Source organism: Rhinatrema bivittatum, chromosome 8 (genome assembly GCF_901001135.1).
Source record: "Rhinatrema bivittatum chromosome 8, aRhiBiv1.1, whole genome shotgun sequence".
Lineage (NCBI taxonomy): Eukaryota > Metazoa > Chordata > Amphibia > Gymnophiona > Rhinatrematidae > Rhinatrema > Rhinatrema bivittatum.
Window position 1 is genome coordinate 244,284,517 of NC_042622.1, and position 16,036 is coordinate 244,300,552.

The following is a 16,036-nucleotide window of genomic DNA, read 5'->3' on the forward strand; positions in this document are numbered from 1 at the left end:
ACATCCTCCGTTTTATTTGCCATTCCCTTCCTAATAATTGCTTTTTTGATTGCCACAGCACACTGAGTCGACGATTTCAGTGTATTTTCTACTATGATGCCTAGATCTCTTTCCTGGGTGATAATTACTAAGATAGAACCTAACATTGTGTAACCACATCAACTATATGCATCACTTTGCACTTGTCCACATTAAATTTCATCTGCCATTTGGAAGCCCAATCTTCCAGTTTCGCAAGGTCCTCCTGCAATTTATCACAATCTGCTTGAGATGTACCTACTCTACATAATTTTGTGTCATCCGCAAATTTGATCACCTCACTCGTCATACCCCTTTCCAGATCATTTATAAATATATTAAAAAGCACGGCTCCAAGTACAGATCCCTGAGGCACTCCACTGTTTACCTTTTTCCACTGTGAAAACTGACCATTTAATCCTACTCTCTGTTTCCTGTCTTTTAATCTGCTTGCAATCCACAAAAGGACATTGCCACCTATCCCATGACTTTTTAGTTTTCTTAGAAGCCTCTCATGTGGGACTTTGTTGAACGCCATCTGAAAATCTAAATACACCACATCTACCGGTTCACCTTTGTCCACATGTTTATTCACTCCTTCAGGGCCAGTGGAAGTACTAGGTGAGCTAAGCTTGGGCCTAGGGCACCGAACATTAGGGGGCGCTGCTGCTGTCGTGAGCCAATGAGGCAGGAAGAGGTGGCCACTTCAGGCGGCAGAATTCTGAAGTGGCAAAAAGTGCCCTTTCAAAATTCTGCCCAGCCTCCGCCTTACCCTGTGTTTCCCCCCAATGCGACACCCTCCCGACCCATCCAAGACTCATAAAAACCCCTGTTGGTCCAGCGGGGGGCTGGGAGTGATCTGCCAATCCCGGGCGCCGTCGGCTGCTACTAAACAAAATGGCGCCAGTGCCTTTAGCCCCTAGCACGGGCTGGCCAATGGCACTGGTAGCCCCTGTCACATGATAGGGGCTAAAGGCCAACGGCGCCATTTTGGTTAGTGGCAGCTGACAGCCTGGGAGCAGGAGATCGCTCCTGGGCCCCCGCTGGACAACCAGGGGTTTTTGTGAGTCTTGGATGGAGGATTTATTTTATTTAAATTTGGGGGGAGGCACAGGGGGTGGGGGAGCCCCGTCATGTGGTCCCTGCCCCTGGAGGTAGGAGTCGGGGCTGGGGGAGCACAGCGCAAGGCAGAAGGTGCCTAGGGTGCCTAATCCCATTGCACCGGCCCTGCACCCTTTCAAAAAAATGTAGGAGATTTGTGAGGCAAGACTTCCCTTGGGTAAATCTATGTTGGCTGGGTCCCATTAAACCATGTCTATCTAAATGTTTTGTGATTTTATTCTTTTAACAGTTTCCATGATTTTTCCCAGCACTGAAGTCAGGCTCACCGGTCTATAGTTTTCTGGATCACCCCTGGAGCCCTTTTTAAATATAGGGATTACATTTACCATCTTCCAATCTTCAAGTTCATCGGATGATTTTAATAATAGGTCATGAATTGAAATAGGTCTAAAATTTCATTTTTCAGTTCTTTCAGAATCCTGGGGTGTATACCATCTGGTCCAGGTGATTTACTACTCTTCAGTTTGTCAATCAGGCCTACCACATCTTCTAGGTTCACCGTGCTTTGGCTCAGTTCATCTGAATCATCACCCATGAAAACCTTCTCCAGAATGGGTATCTCTTATTTGTACAAGCTTGGATTTTTGCACAGGCCTAGCAGGCAGGCTTGGAGGTCCAGATGAAGGCAGCATTAGGGGTGGAATTGGATGTCCTGGGTGGGGGGAGCTGTGACATAGACACTGCCTAAGTGTGGTTCAAAGCTAAATCCATTACTGAATTTAAAACATAGTAAGACTGCAGTTGTTGGCAGATAAAAGGAGAAGGGCCTCTTTGACCCATTCAGAGTGCCCAGCTGTCTCTATCTACTGATGTTCTTATCCTGCTCAGTATTTTGATTTTGGTTTATGTTTAGATACCTTCATTTTTTGTTTTTGTTGTTTTAAATTTCCCCATGAATTTATCAGGGTTTATTATGGCAAGAACAAAAACAGGAGAACATCAGTGGAAAAATGTGACTCACAACTTTTCTGGGTAAATAGCTCTTTATTACGGTGGGCAGAAGCGAGGACAATAGAATATTAAGCAGATTCTCCCACTCCAACACTCAGCAGCATCCCTCTCTCGACATCCATCCTCTGCCTTGCACGTCCCTTTCTTTCCCCACACCTCCAATGAGAATCTCCCTCTTTCTCCCCATTGTACCAGCATTCACCCTTACTGGTGGTGGTGCCCGATATCTTCTGTCCCAAGCTCTACAGCACTGCCCACTTCTCTTTTCTGGGGCCAGGGAGCCTGCCAGCTGTGTTTCCGGTGGGCATGGCCCACTTAAAATGCCACGTTGGCGGTACCGAGCAGCAGGTACTTCAGCTGTTTGGTGGCAGGGGGAGGTAGGACTTGAAACTCTCCAGTCTTGCTGAGTGCTGTAAGTGCTCGTGCTGGTGGAGGGTGGCACGTGAAACACTGCAGGCGTCTGGCCCACACGTTAGATTCCAGCAACTTTTGAAGGCCTTGAGTCACTGCATCTGCAGCTCTGGAACTGCTCTTTAATGTGCCTAGAATTAGGGTGAAAATCGATGTAAACCAGTTGTCGCTTTGGGGAAAATCCATGAATTTGTGGGCGAAAATCAATTTAATCTGAAACCGCAGGACCCCTATATATGTTTTACACTTTATTTGTTGATCCGTGTTACCCCACCTAATGCCCTTCCAGGATAGCCAATTCATACAGGTAATTAATTAAATAAACACAAATGATCACAAAAACTAATATCAACACTGTCATAATAAACCAATAAATCAACACGAGATGGCAACGTCTACCAGAACTTCAATATGCAAGTTCTACGTAAATATGAATTAGGACCATCAAAATAGGTGGCAAGGAGCTAGGGATTATACAATCCGTTTCACTCCGTATCACTGTGCATAGCTGCTACACTTGTTCACCTTAGGTCCTGAGTTCATTTTTTGTTTTGTATTCTCATCTGTGCAAATGAAATCTTTAGGCACAAGCAAAAGCGAGACACTTAGCTTTCAAATCTTGCCAATCACTCCAAGAAGTTGCAACATGGCCTGCGCTTTGGAAAACTTTCCTGCGCCGGGGGAATCTTCAACCTCTAGCGCTCTCGCCACTGCCCCTTGTATCAATACCAGTCAGGTTTGAATTTGGTAGCTGTTAGGGTTGCCAACTCAAAACCAAAAAAATCAGCCCCCTGCCAAGAAACCCCCCGTGCACGGACCTTGTCTTTGTCAGGGGTGGGGGGACTGGGTGGCTATTGGGGGTTGTACTTCTTCGTATTTTGTGTGATTGCTGCACTAGTTGCAATGTATTTTACTGAGGGAAACTGTTTGTTCTGCTGATTTTTGTATTTGTTTATTTTCTGGGACCTACTTTGATGCTATGAAAGGCTGGATGTTAAACGTGGTAGATAAAGCCCATTTTGGGGGGGGCGTGGGGCGAGAGCCCAGAGAGAGCACGCACTCTGTCTCCCGTGCACGAAGCTGGGAAGGAGGGTTGGCCTGGGAGTGGCGTTCCCTGCTCTCCCACAGTGCAGAGTGCAGCAGCCGGCGGGCCCTGGTCTGATATGAAGCCAGGGAGGGTGATAAGGGGTAAAGCTGGGCCTGTACCTCCACCGCCCACCCCCAGCCCCCCCAGGTAAACTTTTCTAAGTGGGGGACCCTCCTAGGATGTGACTGAAAGGCACCCCCCATCCCCCTCGCTGCCCTCCAGCTGTGTGACAGGTGTACTGACTCCTTCCCTCTCTCTCTCTCTTCTTCCCGCAGGTTAGCTTTATACGTATACGAGTATTTGCTGCATGTAGGAGCTCAGAAATCGGCACAGACTTTCCTGTCAGAGGTAAGAACCCGGGTGCTGCATGAAAGGAACCGGCTGCGATTAGGAGTGCTTGACACAAAACCGGAAGGTACAGTGCCCCTCTGTATAACAACCCCCCAGCGTGTTTGTGTAGCTCATCTTGCTAAGACTTGGAAGCCTTGTTCTCTGCAGTCATTCCTGAGCAATATTTTGTTACACATTTCAGTTCCTGTCCAGTGCAGGTTGCAGTAGAAGCAATCCTTCAGTGATAATGTGGAATGAATATCCTCCCTCGGTGTTAATTCAGCACACATTAATTTTCTGTTGTTTTCTTAGGAAGCATTAAAATAACACTGAAATAGCTCTACATTAGCATGGGAACACTGCATTACTGCTGTAATATTCCAGCCCTGGGATAGCTGGGCTAGAACTAGACCCCAGAATCACAATAACCGCAGTTTAGCTCCTGAAATTCTAGGCTGTCCTTGGCTAGCGATACGTTTTCAGCACCAGCCAGCTAACCTGAGTGGCTGGCTTCACGCACTGCAGCCTGAAAGCTAGCTGGCGGTTTAAGCCTGTTTGAGCTGCACCCTAGCCAGTTTTGTGGCTCAAAAGGTATCCTAAAGATTGCTGGCTATCTTAACTGCTCAACAGCTTTGTTTGAACATTGGTCCCATGTGAGTCTGTCCTAAATTTGCCTGACTACTAATATCCAAACTGTGAAAAACCTTTGTATGTTAAAGGGCCGAGTTAAAATCTAAAGAGAGTGCCAGTGGCTTCAAAATACTGTTACTAGAGTGGTCTGCTAGGTGGCTAGAGTTAGCCCTGATGGATCTAGTAGGTGAGGATCTTGGTTAGCTGGCTAGATCCTTTTGACTATGGGTCCCTCTGTGTATGGGGTTTTCGGTATGCTTCAGTGGTACTTTCAAAGGTTATTCAAACAGCAGGAGCTCAGAGAGAGTCCTATCAGATTACTGTGCAATTCAGAAGTCAGATTCCACGTTCACGTCTCTAGAGATGAGAAGGAGCAGAGCCAGCTGTTCCTTAGCGCGCACAGGCACTCATTGAATTATGGAGCTGAGTGTTCGATGTCCAGCTTTTATGATTGGATGATGCCAAGTGGTATCGCTGGGTCATCCACTGTATCAGATTTACCTTGTTTACAATCGTAAACTTTTAAAACTGGATTCCAAATACCATAAAACCTGTGCATTTAAAGTAAGATCCCATATTCTACTAAACCGGTCATTTAAGGGCGGGTCTAATGGGTTTCTTTACTTGGCTGCTGCTGAAATACAGAGAGTTTTGTCAGGTTGGGTAATAACTGGTGTTCAGTCGACCCGGCAGATTTCCTCTCTGGAGGAAATTCCTTATTTCATTAGCTTGTGCAGGAGTTAGGTTTCTCTGGGATGATCATTAGTGGATCTCTCTCTCTCCCCTTCCTCTTGAAAGTTTCTCCGCACACTTTAGAAGGAGAGTTGATGGGATTGTGAATGTTTTCTTCTAACAAATGCAGGGACACGCTGGGGGCTCAGGGCGACCAGTTCTCACGCTGGCCGTGACAGGAGAACTTGTGCAGCCAAATATAAAAGAGTTGGATTTGTTGGGTTTGAGTGTTGGCAAAGTATGTGAAAAGCTTTTGCCAGCTGAGTTTGATTGAGTTCTGTTTTTTTCCTGTAGCTAGTGATAGTGAAAACATGGCTACATTTAGTCAATAGAAGGCTTTTCCCAGCTGCCTGGACTACTTTTCACAGCCATGTCGTTACTCACCCGCCTCACTCCTGACGGTGGGGGGAAGACACTGATCCTCCACCCAGGGGCACATGAAATATAAATGTGGCGCTGATGCTGACATCATTGGACTTAGAACCAGGGAGGTCCGGGTTCAAATTCTGCCTCTCTCACTGATGCTGCTTGTGACCTTGGCTAAGGCACTTTGCCCTCCATTGCTCCAAGTTTAAACTTAGATTGTAAGTGGGAATGCGGCCTACCTCAGTAACACGCCCTGAGCATAGATTTGGAAAAGTGCTTTATTAACTACTAAGCCAATCGTACAATCCTAAGAGTTTACCATGCTTAGGGGAAACAGTCATCCGGTTGGGCAGGTGACCCAGGTTGGACCTGCAGTAGCAGAAACGGTGCTAAGTGAGGTTCCAGAACAGCATAAAAACATGGGAAACCTGCAAACGGGAGATCGCGAGTGGGGTGGGATGGGCCTCTGGTGATGAACAGAAGGCCAAGGAAGTAAACATTGGCCAATTAATCAAAACTGCTACTTTATTGCATTGACACTGAATGAGAGACCTGCTTTGCAGAAAAGATTTCTCATGCCTGCCTACTCATGAAATTCAGTCCAGTGAAGACCAAAATGCCCCCAGCAGAGTGGAATTCTGAGAGAGCAGAAGCCAGCGTTGACATAACATAAGAAATTGCTGTACTGGGTCAGATCAAGGGTCCATCAAGTCCAGTTTCCTGTTTCCAACAGAGGCCAATCCAGGCTATAAGAACCTGGCAAGTACCCAAACATTGAACAGCTTCTAAGCTACTAATGATAGCAACAAGCAGTGGCTATTTCCTACTATGATTAATAGCAGTGTATGGAATTCTCCTCCAGGAACTTATCCAAACCTTTTTTAAACCTAGCTACACTAACTGCTTTAATCACATACTTTGGCAATGAGTTCCAGAGCTTAATTATGCATTGAGTGTGAAAGAAATGTCTCTGATTTGTTTTAAATGTGCTACTTGCTAACTTCATGGAGTGCCCTCTAATCCTTGTATTATCTGAAAAATTCACATTTACCCATTCAAGTCCTTTTATGATTTTAAAGACCTCTATCATCTTTTATTTATTTATTTAGAATTTTTTCTATACCAGCATTCGTGATTAAAAATCACATCATACTGGTTTACAGATAACAGGGGGTGTGAGTCAAAAAAGAACATTCAACAAGTGCAAAGGTCATAAAGTTACATTAAAACAGGGTTAATCTAACTGTGGAGAGACCTGAGAAGTTAAGGATTAAATATTTACATATTTACATTATATTGTGAAGTCTCTTAGAAGATGTTGCTGTCATTCAATTGTCATATCTAACCTGAGCCTTCTCTTCTCCAAGCTAAACAGCCCAAACCTTTTTAGCCTTTCCTCATAGGGAAGTCCTTCCATGCCCCTTATCATTTTGGTCGCCCTTCTCTGCACTTTCTCCAGTGCAACTATATCTTTTTTAAGATGCGGTGATCAGAATTGCACACAGTATTCAAGGTGCGGTCTCTCCATGGGACAATACAGAAAGCATTATGGCATCTACCATTTTATTCTCCATTCCCTTCCTAATAATTCCTAACATTCTGTTTGCTTTTTTGACTGCCACAGCACACTCAATTGACGATTTAAATGTATTATCCATATAACGCCTAGATCTCTTTCCTGGTAGGTAATTCCTAATATGAAACCTAATATCATGTAACTATAGCAAGGGTTATTTTTCCCTATATGCATCAACTTGTACTTGTCCACATTGAATTTCATCTGCCATTTGGATGCCCAATCTTCCAGATTCGCAAGGTCATCCTGCAATTTATCACAATCTGCTTCTGATTTAACTAGTCTGAATAATTTTGTATCATCTGCACATTTGATATCCTCACTCATTATATTCCTTTCCAGATCGTTTATAAATATATTAAAAAGCACTGGTCCAAGTACAGATCCCTGAGGCACTCCACTGTTTACCTTTTTCACTGTGAAAACTGACCATTTAATCCTACTCTTTGTTTCCTGTCTTTTAATCAATTTGCAATCCACAAAAGGACATCGCCACCTATCCCATGACTTTTTAGATTTCTTAGAAACCTCTCATATGGGACCTTGTAGAACTCCTTCTGAAAATCCAAATACACCACATCTACTGGTTCACCTTTGTCCACATGTTTATTCACCCCTTAAAGCAATGTAGGAGATTTGTGAAAGGATACAGCAGCAGAAAATTGGTCTGGTTACCCTTCTGAGAGCTCCGCTTCTTCCTGTTACTGTGGGATGAGCTGTCTTCCCTACCTCTGCTACAGCTTTCTGCCTAGTAGACCCAGTGGAGCTCGGATGCTCTGATGCCTTTCTGTGAACCAGAAAAAAAAAAAAAGAGTTGGACTTAACTATATTGATTATTCATTTAGTACCAACGGCACGCCAAGGCCGAGGGGGTTACGAGTCATATTACTCCTTTGCACAGTTAAATCGGCCCCAAATAAACCTCACGTCTTTACCCACCTTGAGACCTTAAATCATTTCCCCGATTCTCCTCAAACACGTATCTGTCTTCTCTCTCTTTCTTGATTAGATGGTCTCTAGTCTGTGGAGCTCACAGTCTTTTATGCATTTCTGTACAGCGCTGCATAAACCTTGTAGCACTGTATTAATGCTTACAATTATTGTATTGTAAGTCGTGGGATAGAAGATGGTGTTAGCAGTACAAAAGTGTTCCTGCCTCCTCCCCAAGTGCTTTCAGTCTTTTCAAGTTGGGAGTGGAAGAGGTTAAGTGATTTGGTCAAGGCCACATGGTGAGTGCTGGATAGGAAGATTGAGGTCTCCAGACAAGCAGCTCTGTGATCTGAGCAGTATGCAGTGCTTCCAGGTGTTATCTTCTATTAATACGGCTTCCAGGGCCTCCTTGAACCTTTTATTTTATGTATCTTTATGCATACAAAGACTCTGTAGGGCACCTTTACCTCTGCACCGGGGTTAGTGTGTCTTTTCATCGGGGCCCTGATTCTGGCTTCTGTGTTACACTGCCCCTTTCTATTGTCGCAGGTCACAAGCAGAAATTACAGAGAAAGCTGTGAAGCAATTGATCTTTGTCGGGAATATTATTCTCCGAACTTTAATTCAGGTGCCTTAGCCTGTGCCCCTGGCCTGAACCAGAAATGGGAGGCAGCATCAGCTAGCGTGCTGCGCTACAGACCCGTCTGACTTCAGGTTTTCCCAGAGACGCAGTGCTGGGAGAGCGTGCCAGGATTTATCTCCAAGGTAAATAGTTCATGTCACATAAATCAAGAAGCAAGGTATTCTGGGACTCTCTCCAAAACTGCACGTGGGGAGTTAGAATAGAGATTGCACTGTTGAAAGTGCTGGAAGATCTCTCCTGGGACAGACGGGCATGGGGGGAGGGGAGGTAAAATTAGAGACGGGTTATAGTACTCTATCATTCCAAGTGTAAAGGCTATTCAGCCTTTACTGCAAGGGATCAAGCGGAGGGGCGGGGGGGAGAGAGAAGCCTGCATGAGTCTCACCTTGGTCTTTTATAAGATGTCTTACTTAGACTGGAGGTGTTTAGCACTGGAATATGTAAGCAGCCTAGTTCTGTAAAGAGGCAGTGTGCTCCATGATAAACGGGCAAAGGAATGGCGCGCGGCAACGACTGATGAAGGCAGTGTGTCTCCAGTATAGGGAAGAGTCTTCAGCGAGTCCAGTCCCCCTCTCCATCCTGCCCTTCCAGCCCCCACTCGACTCTGCACCCGAAGAAACGACAGATGGCACAAATGTGCATGAGAAACAGACTTCTAGAAAACCTCCTCTTGCTTCCCGTGCTCTTCTGTGAGGTTACAAAGCCCCCTTTTTTTTGTAGTTGTGCTTCTCTTGTGCATAACAGTTCTTGAAGTTCCCTTAAACTTCAGGCCGATACAGTAAGGGCATGTAAGAAAAAGTGCGGCAGTGCCGGGCACCCGCTCGTTTGCCGCACGCACAGTTCGGATCACATACCGCTCGATACAGTATTTAAATGGCATGCAAATGCAAGCTGCGTCCAAAGCACGTCCAAGAAGCGCAATCCATTTTACTGTATAGAGCGCTATACAGCGCCTACACAGTATCCTGGATGCGCTGGTACCTGTCATTTGAAATGACAGGTACCAGGAAGTGGATGGTTCTACACTCGGGCATCGGGGATTGCCAGTCCTCTCTCCCCCCCTCCCGAAGCAAGGCGCAGGGCGAAAATCGACTCGACATGTTATTAAAGCAAATAGAAATTGTAACAAAAGTAAACTTACTGCATGCTTCCAGCAGCCCCGCCGGCAAAGGTGCATGAACGCACGACCAATTTGGGCGCTCAAGCAGCGAAGGCGCATGAGCGCACGCCGTGACCTCGGACGTCCATCCGGGCGCTCAGGTCATGGCGTGCGCTCATGCGCCTTCGCTGCTTGAGCGCCCAAATTGGTCGTGCGTTCATGCACCTTCGCCGGCGGGGCTGCTGGAAGCCGCTTTTGCCGCCGGCTGCCCCCGGGAGGCAGGGGAGCAGAGGTGCGCGCCTCGGGAGGAGGGGAGAGAGGACTGGGGCTGCTGGAAGCTTGCAGTAAGTTTACTTTTGTTACAATTTCTATTTGCTTTTATAACATGTCAAGTCGATTTTCGCCCTGCGCCTTGCTTCGGGAGGGGGGGAGAGAGGACTGGCAATCCCCGATGCCCGAGCGTAGGAGAACCAGGCCACACCATGTTACTCGCTTGCTCCAACCCACCCACTTATTTGACTGGAGCCTGCCTATTGCTGTCACATCCCTCTAACGCCAGGGTCAGGGTAGGCGGTAAATTAGCGGGTTAAAAACGCAGCAAAACAGTTGGTTAAAAAGGCAATAATCGGGCTGCACGTTACTGAATGGGAGGGAATAGCTAATCTGATCGTTTACATCTCATATACATGCCGCGGGTGGAAAGGGATACGCATCGATTTAAAGAAGCGGTAAGGATTGGTAAAAACGGATAGTGAATCATGGGTTAGACTTACGCGGCCAAATTGTGGGTAGAAAGCGGGTTAGAAACAGGGTAACCGCGGCCGCACTTTACTGTATCGGCCTGAGGGGAAGAAGAACATGGACCACAGTAAGATGCCGGGTCTTGGACAAAGAGATGCAGGTCCTCTGCTTGTAGCAAACTGCTTATACCAAAGCATGGACAAGCCTTGGACCAGTCTGAGGGCAGGTGGAGGTTCAGGCTGCTGTGATCCTTTAAGACCTTTGTGGATAAGTGTACACAGGATAATATTTTCATTGGTTCCCTGCTGACCTGGCAGGTATTAATCTCCCAGTTTCTGTGCATTAAATCTTACTCCTCTTTGCAGCTGCCTTGATTTTCTTTCCTTCCTCAGCCCCCTTCCCTGTTCTCTGCCCTCCTCGCCTCTCATGCATACAGTTGACTTACCTTCGGGACTGCAGTTTAGCAAAAGGGGAGTAGAGAGGCTGAGTTGCAGGATCCAATTAAACTTTGTGATACTTTAGTGGCGCTAGTGATATCAGTTTTTACGCACACCCCTTCTGCCAAATGCCATGTGATAGTCAAGTGCCCTTCGGGAAGAGGATGCAGGTCACAAAGTTGTCCCGGTGGTTTTGAAATGCAGTAGGGCTGCTGTAAAGGCAAAACCAGATTTTGTAAGCTAGGATTTAAAACAAAAAAGCAAACTAGGTTTCCACGTCGGATCAGCTTGCCAATCTAGCTACTGAGAAGTTTGATGGCAATCTTTCCACGATGTCTCAGGTTCGCTCAATATGTAAACCAGGTTTTGCTCAACTTGGAATGTTTCAGGCCTGTCCTTTTTTAGCTAAGGAAGATGTCTAGAAGGTGGTAGTACTAGACTTGACTATTGCAACAGTCGGTGGCTCTTCCAAGTGAACGTTTGTGGTGCTGGAGGCGGGACGACTGTTACAGGAGCAGAATTCGGGGACACTGTGAGCCCTGTTTTAAAGAGGCTGCATTGCCATTCGAGCCCTTACAGGGCTGTGTTCAGTTCTTAAAACTTTACAAAGGCTCCCTGAAGAACTGGCTTGTGGCTTATGAACCAAATTATACCACTGCGGTCTTTCCAAGGCTTCTGTCAGTTCCATCACTGAAGGGTGCACGCCTTGTGGCCCCAAGAGTGTAACGACTTTAGGATCATTGGTTCTAGACTAGGGAATAGACTTCAGATTAGAAATTTGTAGCATGCAGGATTATTTAAGGCTTTGTAGGGAAGTGAAAACTTGGCTTTTCACAGCTGCTTTTAACGGAGATTATTTTTGCATTTATCCTTACCTGAAAGATGGATTATTTATTAGGTGGGGGGTTTTTTATTTCTTTAATGTTACATATTTGTTTACAAAATGAATTACGCCATTAATGCATATGTATATTTTATTCTGTTCCTCACTCGGAGGGCAATTGAGCATATCAGTCAGTCGAAATAAAATAATGTGGCCCACTTGAGAGCTGTGAGGGGTATTATAGAGATGTGAACCCCAGGGATGGTGGCAGTAGGTAAGGTGGAGGTCAGCTTGGCCCGGTGCTTGGGTTGAATGCTAGCACCATGTGTATAACAGGTGTTGCTGTCACTTTATTTTATTTATTTAAAACTTTTTTTATACCGACATTCATATAAAATACCACATCGGTTTACATGGAACTCAGGTAACTTAACACAGAAGAAGAGGCAAACAGGGGGAATAACTTGGAAATAGAAGGAATCGGAAATAGATTAAGATAACGTGGAATAGCTGGGGGTGCCTAGCTGGTACATAAAATGATTGCATGGGGGCCGAGGGAAGAAGGTACAGCTGGTGGTCTGAAGGGAGACAGTTCAACTTTTGGTCTAATGGTAATATAGTGGAAAGAAACAGAGGTTCCTATACAGAGAGAATATAGTAAAGGGTTAAATATGAGGTTATATACAGTTCCACTATTGGCCTATTGGAAATAAACAAAGGACGGAAGCGGATCAACTGCTGAACTGATAGACTTTTCCACATTTACACTGTTGCTCTAATGGAAGGATACGATGGTGTAATATACAGCAGGCTATATAACAAAGGATTATATACAATGTTTATATACAGTCGATTATATAACTAAAGGATTATAGACAGGTTTGTCTGTCATGCCCCCTGCTGGCCAGTCCAAGTTATCCTGACATCTGTGGATTGTAGACTGCCTCTTCCCTGCTCGTGTTTGCTGAATGGTTAGACATCCCAACAACTGAAAGCTCAGGGGAGAAGAAGGTGGGGGACAGAATGAGGAGTACAAAGGGCGAGAGTGCTAACCCTGACCTGATCGTGACTTGGGGACCTCCTACCACCAGTTATACTGCACGGCCTTTCTAGGCTTTTCTTGAAGCATTGGAATGGAGCTTCACAAGCGGCTTGTTTACGGGTAGGCAGGCTTTATGACCGTGTTTGTCAACCTTTTCAGGCTCAAGGCCCACCCACATTAACAAAAATGTTGTGCGGCACCCAGCCTCCACGGAGCAAGCAGTACAGACACGGCAAGGACTCTGGAAGAAGAGCTGGGGAGTCACTCTCCCAAGATTTTGAAACCAAGGGAGAGAACGGGGTGGTGAGATCCATGAACTGCTCACGATGGGCCTGGTGCGGGCTGCTGGCCCAGTTGGTTACCCTTGGCTGCCACATGCGGTTGCCAGCGCCGCTCCACCGCTGCTGCCCCCGACACTCAAGAGGGAGCCACATTCAGTGCTCGGCACACGCTCTCCTTGCCTCACTCAGCCTGGGGATGGATGAGAGGCTGGGATGACTGAAAGGAAGAAGTTCAGGGTGGGAGGGAGGGAGGGAGGAGGTGCTGTGTGCAATGTGTGTGCCGCACAAAGCGGGATCCATCTGTCTGGGCCTTGCATGTGTTGCCCGTTAATCCCCATAATTTGGGGCTCTCGGGCTGCAGCTAGGAAGAAGGGGCCTGCATAATCGCACACATTCTCAGCGCCCCCTGCTGGTGTCTCCTATTGCTGCGAGGTGCCGAGAGCAGAGCCCAGACGCTGGCCTGGATCTGAACATCAGGCCCTGGCGACTTCTTTTTCTTTGGCACACCCGATCAAGTCTGAAGGCGTGCTGGTTAGGAACCCCACTGCCTTATGAGTTATGAATGTCTTGGGTTTCCAGTGTGGTCCCGGCACTTATTTATTTATAAAACGTATATCCCGCTGTCTCTCAGCAATATGCTGTACGGTGCAGAGTACAACACAATATAAAACCATCTCCTAAAAACATATAAAACCTTATCATTTCAGTCCTCACCTCAAGCAAATCTAGTTTTCAGGACCATCCTGCTTAATGATGGTGAGATATATTTGTGTACAGTTTGTCTGAAAAGCAGCTGTGTCTGGATGTCTGGAGGGGCTCTCAGCAGGAGAATGGATAAGACATGGGGAGATCAGGCTTCAGAAGCCATCTATCTGGGTAAATACTGATTTTTACCTGGGTGACGTCGTGGTCTGAATATTGTCCAGCCCTTACCTGGCTCTAAGGACAGCAAGGGATCAGGACTGAATGTACTCTTAGCCGTGTGGGCCTGGGGAAGAGTTTTAGGTCAGGGGGAGGGAGAGGGAAAGAATGTACTTGGATTATATTTTCAAAACGACATGCATTGGTTTTCAAGGTAAGAAGTACCTGCAGAAAAGCCGGGTACTGCCTTGAAAGGGAAAGCATGCTCGTAGTTTCCTTTTGAAAATTGTTGCAAAACCTCTGGTAAAAAAAAAGGCTGGCGCGGCCATGTAGGTGCTTCTGAAAATTGGTTTCTGAAGTTCTTTAAGGGGGGGCAAAATTGTTACCTCCGCCATGCCGCAAAGGCGAAGCACTGTCTGGCTTTTATGCTTTTGTCGATCTCTGGAACGTGGAATGTAGCAAGAGAAACAGCAGAAGCGCATGGTGCCTAACGAGGGGACTGATAACGTCCGGTTTGATTCTGACTGTGAGCTTTTCTGGAGTAATACAACCCTTGTTCTGGACTCTCCAGGGTCTCTCACACTTAGCAGGAGCCAGTGAGTGCAAAGCACGAGCCCTTTGCCTGGCGCTGGGTTGGTGGCTCAGCGACTCTGCTGCTCGTTGCCCGTACGCGAGGCCCTGGGTCAGATTCCCGGATTGGATCAGTTGCTCCGGTGTCGAGCTCGGGCTTCTGCAGAGAGGGCACTCGCAGTTGTTGTGGACGGGCGATAGCCAGCGGCTGGGATTCAGGACCCATGATTGCAGGGTTCCTCAGAGAAGCTCCAGTGCGTGGTCCCCGGCCGAGGACCTGTCGCTGCAATGACTTGGGAAGGGATGGAAAATAGGGGAATAAATTCCCTGTGTGGCTTTTATGCCCTGGTTCCAGCTGAGCTGGAAGTACAAAGGAGCAGATGGAGACTGCCCAGTCCAAAAAAAAAATTGACCCTTTTTGCTTACAGTGCTTGCCCTGTTTTCTCTTTGTCGTTAGGGATAACTACAGATAGGTAAGTAAAGAACTCGGCACATGCAATGATTGCCTGATTAACCGCACTAACGATCTCTCTCTCTGTTGTTGCAAAAGATGTAGGTAGGTAGACTGGCAGCACTGGCGTCTTCGCGTGCGTGCGTGCGGGTGGGAGGAGGGCGAGGTTCTTGCTAATCACATTTTTAAACACGCATGATGGTGCCTGGAATTCAGTTCTCAGACTGGTAGCCAGCAAAGCAGCAGTCCTCCCCCCCAGAAGGGGCTCCAGCCAGCTCTGAAGACCCCAGCCAGCTATGTGGCTAATGCGTAGCAGAAGCTAGCGTCCAGCATCTCTCTTTAGAGAGGTCCAGGAACACCCAAAGTAGAACCAAGGATTATTCCTGTTGCGTTGCAATGGATATGTGGACGGTGGACCCCCCTGCATCCTCCGTCTTGCCTCATCCTTCACGCTGACTGAGCCCCCTCCTTGTCACGTGACCCCTCCCGTGCTGCTCATAGCCAGTGAGCTCGCCGGGGGAGGGGCGTTGTGCATGCTATCCCCGTACGTCAACCAAGACAACTTGACTTTATGCCTTTTTTTTTTTTTTTATTTACGTATAAGAGATAAGGGACGAAAAAAGTAACCAGCATAGTTTCCCCTGCCTTAACCTACCCAGTTACTTCTGCCTTCTATATAGATGGTCTGTCCCTGATCACCTCCCCCTCTCGCTCTTACCACTCCCCTCCATATCTGTCCCAAGTGTGCTTGAATGGTGTAGAAAAAGAAGTCTGCCAGAGACCGAGCAGATATGCTGCTTTTTTGGGCCTTGCATGATTTGTTCAGACTGAATCTTTCCTTCTGGCCTTCCAGGCTCTGCTCAGGACCCAAGAGAAGCTTCCTGCAATATATGCATGAGGGGTTTATATCAGAAGGGTCTAGTGTCTGGCGTTAG

General features: G+C 46.8%; 1 protein-coding gene across 2 annotated transcripts in view; it reads left to right on the forward strand.

Moving 5' to 3' along the window:
* Positions 1-16,036, forward strand: part of SSBP4 (single stranded DNA binding protein 4) — a 530,243-nt gene that overhangs the window by 79,108 nt on the left and 435,099 nt on the right. For both annotated transcript variants that reach the window (XM_029614396.1, XM_029614397.1), the window contains exon 2: positions 3,865-3,937. In XM_029614396.1, coding sequence (XP_029470256.1) covers positions 3,865-3,937 — 73 coding nt within the window. The remainder of the gene's footprint in view (positions 1-3,864; positions 3,938-16,036) is intronic.